The sequence below is a fragment of the Diospyros lotus genome, chromosome 2 (assembly GCF_014633365.1).
Source record: "Diospyros lotus cultivar Yz01 chromosome 2, ASM1463336v1, whole genome shotgun sequence".
Lineage (NCBI taxonomy): Eukaryota > Viridiplantae > Streptophyta > Magnoliopsida > Ericales > Ebenaceae > Diospyros > Diospyros lotus.
Window position 1 is genome coordinate 6765565 of NC_068339.1, and position 10710 is coordinate 6776274.

The 10710-nt window shown below is 34.8% G+C and overlaps 2 protein-coding genes across 4 annotated transcripts; one reads left to right on the forward strand and one right to left on the reverse strand.

Moving 5' to 3' along the window:
• Window positions 1-1564: 1564 nt before the first annotated feature.
• Window positions 1565-5590, forward strand: LOC127795268 (serine/threonine-protein kinase AFC2-like). 3 transcript variants are annotated; one of them, XM_052326843.1, is made up of 12 exons: window positions 1565-1746; window positions 2696-2888; window positions 3272-3298; window positions 3407-3560; window positions 3676-3724; window positions 3818-3932; window positions 4139-4230; window positions 4485-4641; window positions 4744-4808; window positions 4897-4994; window positions 5082-5184; window positions 5280-5590. In XM_052326843.1, the coding sequence occupies exons 1-12, from the start codon at window positions 1645-1647 to the stop codon at window positions 5433-5435; spliced, it is 1311 nt and encodes a 436-aa protein (XP_052182803.1). In that variant the 5' UTR covers window positions 1565-1644; the 3' UTR covers window positions 5436-5590. The 3 variants fall into 3 exon arrangements, with proteins under 3 accessions (XP_052182803.1, XP_052182804.1, XP_052182805.1); XM_052326844.1 differs by lacking the exon at window positions 2696-2888 and having other exon boundaries at window positions 1598-1746; XM_052326845.1 differs by lacking the exons at window positions 1565-1746; window positions 2696-2888; window positions 3676-3724; window positions 3818-3932 and having other exon boundaries at window positions 2993-3298.
• A 3263-nt stretch (window positions 5591-8853) lies between these two features.
• On the reverse strand, window positions 8854-10710 carry LOC127794302 (lysM domain receptor-like kinase 4). The gene has a single exon (XM_052325281.1). The coding sequence runs from the start codon at window positions 10708-10710 to the stop codon at window positions 8854-8856; it is 1857 nt and encodes a 618-aa protein (XP_052181241.1).

The following is a 10710-nucleotide window of genomic DNA, read 5'->3' on the forward strand; positions in this document are numbered from 1 at the left end:
GTTTTGGTCCAACGCTTATTATTTTGAAATTAATTAATTAATTAATTAATTTTATGTATTATTTTTAGAATTAGCAAAAATTACTATAAACAATCTCATACTTATGGAAGTTTAGAGTTTTGAAGATCTCAGGCATCTTATAAGTATATGCTTTTACTATATTGTTATTTATTTTGTAAATTATATTATTGGGTTAATGATTGTTTCGATTACTAAAATTTATACAATTTGGTTACTTTACAGTGAAACTAAGGTTTATGCACTTTAAGGATGAGAGTTTGTCAATTTGACATCTACACGAAAAACATTTGATTACATTATTGTTTCAAGATTTAGTAATAAGTATATGCTTCTTTGTTTGTTGTTTATTAGATGTTACATATTTGAAACATGAAAATGGTATGTAATTAGAATTTTGCACTCGAAACTTGAAAATGGTGTGTAATTAGAATATAAATTACTTTGAATGTTATATTTGAAACTTACTAAATTATGTTGTTGAATGTTAATTGTAGAAAATAGTTTTGCCTTTTTTGTTACTTTCATTTTTGAGCATTGATATATTTTTATTGAACATGAATATATACTATATAATTTGAACAGGAAAGAAAGTTGACAATGCAAGGTGCACAGGTTTTTTTTTTTTTTTAATTTTTTAGATTTGTTTATTTTTTCATTTTTTAAGTTTTTTTATCAGTTTAATTTTTTCGATTTTCAATTTATTTGATTTTTGCATTTGTTTAGTCAATTCAATTTAAGTTTTTTATACAAATTTAATTGATTTTAATTTTAATTTATTCAATTTTTGCATTTGATTTTAACATTTTAATTGATTTGATAATTAAAAAACTATCCTCCTCTCTCTCTCTCTCTCTCTCTCTCTCTCTCTCAAATCACAAGTCCGTGCTCAATTTATCACCCGCCTTGCCCAGATGATCACGTGTCAATAAAAATTTTTGAATGAAAGTTTATTACAATGTTTTAAAATTATAGTTTAGTTTTTAAATAAAATTTTAAAAATAAGTCTTAATATAATGACAACATTGTTTAAGAATTAGATATTATTTAGAAAACTATAAATTTAAATTTATTTAATTTTTTTATTGCTTCAGGCAAAGTTTTAAACAAAAATAAGTCTAATGTAGTAGTAAAATTGATTACAAATTAGTTATTGTTTAAAAAGTCATATTTTAAATTTTAATATTTAAATAAAATACATAAAATAATATTTAAAAAAATACTTTATTGACAGTTTGATAATACCAAAATAAAATTATTCAACGAAAGAGGCCAATAAAATATCTTTTCAACTTACTTGAGTGATAAAATTTTAATATTATTCAAAGATAAAGAACTAAAAAATAGTTCTTGCAATATTATTCAACGCGCGTGGGAAGTGGGATGGGAATAACTCTTTTAACTCAACCACGGTTGAGATCCACCGTCTAGCCTAATTGTAGTTAAGGATCGTCAATCGAAGGGTCAATATGGAGCCACGTGGACGGTTACGTTTCTCTCCACCGACTGCGTTCGGTCAATATTAGGGTTTCATCAGGGTTAGGGTTCGTCCATCATCGTCTTTCGATCTCGATCTCATCCTCTTTCTGATTCCCGTTCATCTCTTTCTGGAAGGCTGTGTCGATCATGGAGATGGAGCGAGTGGTAGAGTTTCCACATGCGCACATGGATCGTAGGCCCCGAAAGAGGCCTCGATTGGGTTGGGACGTCGCTCCCGACGATCCTAAGGTACCAGATCTGTTCATGTTATCTCCCACTTACATATTTTCTTTGCTTTCTTTTGTTTCTGTTTTGCTAGATCTGGTCGGAATTAGATACTTGGTAGACCAGGTATGAGAAAAAGTTTCTTCTTGAATTTTATGATCGATTTTATCGGCTGATGTTGGATCGATCTTCGGATCCGTTAATTCTTTAACCCCTTTTGTGGTTATCTTTGTCTCTGTCTTGGTTTTTGTTGAAATGTCTTGGCTGGTTCGAGGTTCCTTTTTTCTTTTATGTTGATGGTTTCATATTTTGGTTCGGTTAGGTAATAAAATTTGAAAAGCTACCTTTTTTTGGCTAAGAATTTAGGGAAGCTCATTATCCAGGGGTGGTTGTTTCGAATCTGTTTGTTGAGACGTATGTCTGTTTCTAAAATTTTCTGGGAGCATTAAGGTGCCCTTGTATTGTAAACCCAACATCAGTATATCTTTTTCTACTTATGTATATGAAGCTGTGAAAATTTAGTTGTAATATTGTTTACTGAAAAGTTGTCTAAATATAAATCTTCTGTTAACTAATGGTTAACAGATCTAGTCGTTTATTTCCTGTGAAGAGTGTTGACTTTCCAGTTTCTGTAAGATGTTCATCCTGGGAAAATTGTGAGAAGTATTTTAATTGGTCTAGTGGGTATCTGGGGAAAAAACTTGTTCTGACCTTTGTTATAGAGTTCCGTTCCAATGGATCTTGTTGAAGGTATGGCAAGTCTTTTCATGAGAATAGTTTGGTGGTTGTGTTTTAATATTTGATGTGTGTTTTTATGTGATGAACCTTTTGGGTTTCTTCTTCTTCTTTCTTCAGTAGTTATTATCTTTGATGTAATATTGATGATCTATCAAGTGTATGGAAAAGGTTGCAATAGATGAGGTGAAGATTTATTATTCTTTTGAGTGGAACATGAATGGATGGCTGTGTGTAGGCTCAGCTAGCATTGTTTTGTCGACAAGAGGTTGGGAATGTGTCAAGCTTTGCATCTTCAATGGCACTCTCGGACCATATCTATTCCTCTTTCATAGTTAAGGAGGTTGCTCGAAATGGTTCTCCCCCTTGGCGAGAAGATGACAAAGATGGGCATTACATGTTTGCGCTTGGCGAAAATTTAACTTCTCGCTGTAACTACACTTTTCTGACACCAAAGAATCTTCATTTATTAATTTGCATGATCATCTTTAATCTTTTTGATGAAGCAACACACAACACCATTGCTTTTTAGCACGATTTCATGGATGTGTCTAGCCATCCTAAAAGAGGGCTTTTTCTGTTTTGCAAGCAAACTTTATTGCTTGCTAACATGACTTACTGAATTTCATGATATATTACATACCTAAGTGCATGTTACCTCTTTCATTTCTCAGATGATATTTTTAATTATATATTATAAAATAAACTAAGGCAATATGTTGCCTCAAAAGTCATGCGTTCTGTTAAATTCATTTTTCTGCAACTCTTTACTTTTTTCTGATTGCATTTTTATTTCTTTGTTCTGTACCTGCAGATAAGATACACAGCAAAATGGGTGAAGGTATCACTTCTTAGTTCTTAGAAATCTCTCTATTTATTAGTAGTTTACAATTAAAGTGTAATACTGAGGTTGTCTGATGATCTTTTCTGTTGATCAATTCCAATGCAGGCACTTTTGGCCAGGTTCTGGAATGTTGGGATAGAGAAAGGGAAGAAATGGTTGCCATTAAAATTGTTCGTGGTGTTAAAAAGTATCGTGATGCTGCTATGATAGAAGTTGATGTATTGCAGCAGCTAGGAAAACATGATAAAGGTGGCAACCGGTGAGTACAATTTATTCTTTTTAAAATCTATTTAATCTGTTCCACTACTGCTATTGTTACTTTGGTGGGATATTGAACTTTCGTGTCAGCTGTTAAATGAGTTTATTCCTTGCAGTTGTGTGCAAATACGGAACTGGTTTGACTATCGTAACCATGTTTGTATTGTAAGTATAAATTGGTTTGGTGGTCTAATTTCCCCAATTTCAAGAATATTTTGGGGGTTAAGACTTGTCGATGAATTCAAATGGCTTTAACAGGTGTTTGAGAAGCTTGGACCGAGCTTATACGATTTTCTTCGGAAAAACAATTACCGCTCATTTCCCATTGATCTTGTTCGCGAGATTGGCAGACAACTTTTGGAATGTATAGCATGTGTGTAGTAATTACTTATGCCAGTTCTTTAAATCTATCACCCTGCATGCAAATATTTTTTCCATTGGCACTGGTGCTTCTTGGAAGAGAGCATTCTTTTCAGTCATGCTTTCAGCACTGGTCTTGCTTCATTATGCCCTGGCTGATCAGCCAAAGACTTGTGTCCATTTTAATTAATGTTTGGTTGTATTTCCTTCTTTTTGCAGTTATGCATGATTTATGCCTTATTCACACTGACTTGAAGCCTGAGAACATTCTCCTGGTGTCTCCAGAGTATGTAAAAATTCCTGATTACAAGGTATTGATTAACTAAATTTGTTTTTTGGTTTCTTCCTGTGTCATTTTGATGCAAGGTTGATGTTGGATGACAGATTTGGTCCTAGTGTACTGAGATGTGATATAATTGTATGAGAAGAGGTCTAGGTCCTTGTACATTTTCCTAGGATACGTTTCCAATTTTCTTTTCCTAATTGGTCTAGTTCCTGTGGTTGGTTCCCTCTTGCATTTTGTTATTTACTTCTGAGTATTTAAAGTGGTTTTCTTTTTGGACAGATTTCTTCGCGGTCTCCGAAGGATGGTTCATACTTTAAAAGGGTGCCAAAATCTAGTGCCATTAAGGTAATTGATTTTGGCAGTGCAACTTATGACCGCAAGGATCAGAATTACATTGTGTCTACCCGACACTATCGGGCACCTGAAGTTATACTGGGTATGGCTCTTCCTGGCCCTTTTTAGTTTCTGTTGTTCACGAGGTAGGCTGGGTGCATTGTCAAGTCAAATAAATAACTTACGGTTCAACCCTTCATAACAGGGCATGGGTGGAGTTATCCTTGTGACATTTGGAGTATTGGTTGTATTTTAGTGGAGTTGTGCTCGGTATGTTCGACAATTAGTGTTGTTCTTTGGTAGCTTCCTATGTATTGTGGAGCATTTTTTCAACACAATGTTACTATGTTGTGAGCAGGGAGATGCTTTGTTCCAAACGCATGAGAACCTAGAACATCTTGCCATGATGGAAAGGGTGCTTGGTTCTTTCCCACAACACATGTTGAAAAGAGTAGAGTGAGTATTGCAAGCAGTTGCATTGTTGTTTCAATTTCTCTTGCATTTACGGAATGATTTTTGATCAAAATAATGTTAAATCTTCAGCCGCAACGCGGAGAAGTATGTGAGAAGGGGACGGTTGGACTGGCCAGAAGGTTCGACCTCGCGAGAAAGTATCAAGGCTGTTCAGAAGCTTCCTCGGCTTCAGGTCCCCAAACTGCAACCAGCAGTTCTTAAACCTGTTATTATATTCTTGTGAACATCTGTTTAGTAACTAGTGTTATTTTTGTTTTTGTTATGCAGAACTTAATTATGCAGCAAGTAGATCATTCAGCTGGGGATTTGATACATCTCTTGCAAGGGCTTCTAAGGTATGATCCCACAGAGAGGTTGACAGCATGGGATGCCCTCAGTCATCCGTTTTTCACGAGGAGCGGCGGCCATTTAAGGAGGACATAAGGCTAGTGCAGAGCTTTGCCCCTTGATGAGTGTATAGTGTGCGGGAATTCTTGTGTCCTCGTTAAAAAAAAAAAAAAAAAAGAGTTGAAGGCTCTTTCTCAACTATTGTAAATATGCTAACCCTGGATCATTAAAAGTAACTTGGTTCTGCTGGATCTGTTTGCTTCCAACCTGTTTAGTGTCACTTATTGTTCTTCCAAATTATACAAGGCACTAGCTTCTATCTATTAATTGCTTAAAGAATGATTTATGCTAATAATGAATATGATACTACGATTTATATATTTTCAAATGTATGTAGATCATATTATAAGTTTTAGGGCATTGCTCGTGTCATTTTATAGGACGAGGAGTTTATATTACAAATCTGTTAATTTTCTTGAATCATACATATTAAAGTTCATTGGAGAAGAAAAGTAAGAGGATTTGAGCTTTAGCTCATGCAAGATGTGGAAGGAACTATTTTCAGAAATCTTCTCGCATGTGCACGGCAGTGGTGATTGACAGTGATTTCGATAAAAATTTATGAAATTTTAATGATTATAATTAAATTAAATTAAATATATATTAACTAAATAATATTTTATTAAAGATTTGATATTAAAATTTTTAAAATTAACAGAGTTAATTCAAATTTTGAAAATTTTCTTTGAAGACTACATTTATAATTGTGGTTGGTTGTCCATCTCTCTCACAAATTAAAAATTAAATCATATTTTTTTAGATGAAAAACATATAGTCTAATTATAAGTCTTTGCTAACACAATTAAAAATGTATACACATCGCAAAAAAGGTAATCATACATCAAACACAATAAAACTCAAAAATATTATTAATTGACATTCCCCCTTCATACTTAAATCTTTTTCTTCCTTAACAATCTTTCTCAACTTATTACTTGACATTTGGGTTGTTGGGTTGCTATCTTCATTTGCCAAAGGATTTGATCTTTTGATTGGTGTTTTGTTCAGGATATTGATATCACTATCAAACACAAACACCAAGTTCTACATATCATATGAAAAGAATTATGAGTTTAATATTTTATAGATTGTACAATTATTTCTAAATTAAAAAAAAAAAAAAAAACCTACCTTCAGATCAATAACATTGGTATGCTCAAGTCGTGAAAACACATCAAAATCTTATTTTTTTTTTTCAATAGAAGCATAAAGTACATGTTAAACATTGAAAGAATATTATCAAAAAATAATAACAAATGTATTTTATACTAAATTGACTTTCGATATAGCAACTTGGGACGTGTTTCAATATTAAATCATCATTATTAGCCAGCTTCATTATTGTGTAGATATTAGAATGCTAGCTACTATTCAGAATTTTAATTTGAATCTTGAATAACATTTCCCTTTCAATCAGATTGTCAATTTCTATTGGATAACATCCATCAACGGACTTCTAAAAATATTTGTTAGGTTATATTCGAAATCTTATTTATTGAGTTACTTAAATGTAGACAAATCAGTATTAAAGATATATATTTTTATCGAATTATCTCTCTATTCCTGCACACTCCTGCCAATTAGTTGCAAGAATTCACGGTCCCACAACAGAAATGATACAATGCTAGTCCCATCAATAACTATTACTTGAACCTTGAACCTAATAAATCCACCAAACAATTACCAAATACAACAAATAGAAAATGCTACTAACAAATATTATGAGTTAGCAAATTATTATAATTTTTCTACCTAGGAGCTCTTGTGATGTCAAATTTGTCACATTTCTCACAGTAAAATCGTTTGCCAACAGGACTGACTTTCTTTGGACACTTTGTACATGACAAATACCACCAATTTTGATCACTCTGAATAGCAATGATTGTAGCAAAAACCCAACAACTACTAACCTAGAAAAAAATTTAAAAAAAAAAGGATTATCAGATATTTAAAAAATCATTTTAATGTCAAATATCAATTCACATATAATATAAATAGTTTACCTCAATAGGTTCCAACAGTTCTTTAATTGTTTTCACTTCAATATCTTCACTTGTTAGGTCATTTGATGCTCGGTCATTTGAGATAGAATAAATGAATGAAGACGAAATTTTACTTATCCTTTAAAAACTGCAATCTCCTTCGTTCGTTCTCAATTCTTTTTAAGATTTTGAATAGTTCGAACCAGAAGAAAAGAATTAGTACAAACAAGAACAAAATATTAAAGTGTTGAATGTTGAAAAATGAACATTGTAACATACTTGTTTCAAAATTCACTAACTTCCTTGATTGAAGCGTCAACCAACAATTTAGTAATATAATATGTATTTGAAACCTTAAGTTCATATGTGATTAAACATTGGCTTGAAGTTAACAATGTGATTAATCACATTGCATGTATATTTAAAATTATTCCTATAAATATATCTAAGTTTCTTTGCTTGACACATTTGTAGAATAATCACAAGAAGATCTGATTTTTCACTTTTTAGATAATTATTCAATTCTTTCGCATAGTCACCCCACAGCATACACTGGAGCTTATTCTTTCTACAGTAAATAAATAAAAAATTATTACATTGGTGTGACTATAATTTTTTACTGATTTTAAAGGAAAAAACAATTATAGAAATGTGTACTCCAAGTCTTCAATCACAACATCAATGAACTTGCTTGACCTCCCACAAGATTCTAGGATTTTAACTTTGTTTTTGCCAACAACTTTCCCAATTATATCTGTAATAGAAGTACAGATATTACATAAGTTCAAAAATCAATATAAATAATTCAAGTATATTTATTTAACTTACCAAACAACTCAATTTCGTCAAGGTTTTGTGTAGTTAAAATGTTAGAAAATGATCAAAAATTAAAATTCTCAACTGGGAAAGCCTTGTCAATTGCATCTACAACATGTGTCTTTGGCATAAAATTTAGTTTGTATTTGTGGCTATTATTTTATATGTCATGTTGTTGTAGCCAATGACAAGGTTTTTCATAATGTATAGTTGTCCTTCATGGATCAACAACTTGAAAGATCAAACCAATAATCGCTTATTGATTGTGGTATGAATCCTTCCTCCCTACAAAAAAAATAGAAAAAACAAATAAATGCAGCATATAAAAAATTTAATATTTATTGTCAAACAAATGTAAATTTATGTATGCTACTAATGTGATCTATCAGGGTTTTTTTCATCATTGTGTTGCTGCTATATCATTAGTTTTGAATTGATCAAATAACTTTATCAGACATGATTAAGATGTTTCATGTTTTTTTAATTTTGAGTTTGGACTAATATGTATATGTGTATGGCGTAATAAATTTCTAATATGTATATGTGGATGACGTTTCAAAGAGAAAAGTTGTTAATTTTTTTTTGATGACTATTCTTCAGATTAAGATTAAGATAAACATAAACATACGGCTGTCGAATTGGAAATGGTGAGTTGGTCAAATGAATCTGGAAAGGGCCTTGAAGACATCATTCATGGTGGGTCTGTGGAGGGGATCCTCGTCCAGACATGCGCTTGTCAAGAGTGCCAAACACATGGCATCAACCAAAGGGTATTCATATTCTCCCTCCAACGCAGCAGCATCCATCAGTCTCTTCAACTTCTCCAAGCACTCACCCGAATCCTTCACCGCCCCATCCTCCAGAAGCCCCCTAACATCCTTCACCAAATTGCCATCCGCAGTGGCTTCCTTGCCCGACAAGAGCTCCAGCAAAACCACACCAAATGCGTACACATCCACTTTACTGGAAGCCTGCCGATAAGAAACATGTTCAGGCGCCAAATACCCTTCTCTCCCTGAGGTCACACATTCGTTCCACTTGGGCTCTTCCTTCTCCCAGCTGCTGGTCACAGCTTTCGCTGATCGGAACCCGAAAATCTTGGCCCTCCAGTCCATGGTTACGAGCACATTCTTGCTGTTGATGTTTCGGTGGACATAAGCAGGCTTTGTGCAGTAATGTAAGTAATGAAGTCCCACTGCAAGATCGAACGCAATCTGCATTCTCCTTCCCCATTTGAGCTGCCTAGCCTTCTTCGGGTTCGACAGGCAGTCCCTTAAGCTACCATTCTCCACAAATTCGTACACCAGATAAGGCGCCGCGCCATAGCAGCATCCCTCCAGCTTCACCACATTGACATGATTGATCTTTGTCAATATGCCAATGACATGGTTGGCTGCTTCCTTCGAACTCATCTGCTCGATGGCCACGTAGGCGCCGCCAATCCTGCCACGATAGACTCCGACGCCGATCACAGAACCCTGGCTGAAGTCCCCGGTGGCAGCCCTCAGCTCCTCCAGGCTGAAGCTGACCAGAGAATTCTTTAGCTTGGACATTCCGTCGAGAAGATCAGGCGAAAAATTGGACAACCTGGAATTCCTGTCGGATAAAGGCTCGAAATTGCGAGGATGATTCATTCTCCATGAAAACACTAAGACCCCACAAGCTAAAACCACCAGCCCTGATGCCCCGGATAAAATTCCTACAAGGAACAGAGTTGATCTGTTCTTAGAAGACGAATTTTCGCTGGGTAAAACGTCTAGAGTCACTGGTTGAGGGCTAGGAGGAGGATCTTCCGGTATAGAATTGATCAATACCGGTGCATTCTCAGTGGGAATTAACAAGGTAGTCTGAGGGAAGATGGCGGTAAGTGATTCTAGTCTATTGGCATACAAGATCATTGTTTCCCGCACTCCAAATTTCTTGGCAATCGAACCAGTATTATCATCCTTTATCACTGGATATGTCACAAGGTATTTTATTCTGTTTTCTCTGTCGGATGCATGAGGACAAGCACATTTTATGGGCACTTGAAGCATAGAGCTGCTGGGGTCCTTGGGGTCGAATCCCGGGTTTTTCTCCCGGAGAACCACCGCCTTCACCAACCCTTCATAAATTCCACAGGCCACAGTGTCGAAGGCACCCGAGTGAGAAGCATTGTAGAGAAGGACTGCATTGTAGTAGTTGTCGAGGCAAGAGCATCTTACGGGAATAATGATATCTTGTCCGAGCTTGAGATGGTTGAAATTTGGCGTTGAGATGTTGTTGAAAGGGTGGAGTTGGGCGAGGGTTGTGTTGAAGAGGGAGGCTATGGGGGAGAGTGCTTGGTAACCCTCTTGAGCTCTGTAGACTATGAAGGTGTCGCATGAAGATTTCTTGGCGTTGCAGCGGTAGCCGGAGGCGGGGACTTGCTCTAGTTTATTGCAATTGGTGTTGTCATAAGATTGCAGGGAGAAAGTGGGCCTTGCAAGAAGAATGAGATTGCAGAGGCAGAAGAGTTTGCAAAGAGAAGCCAT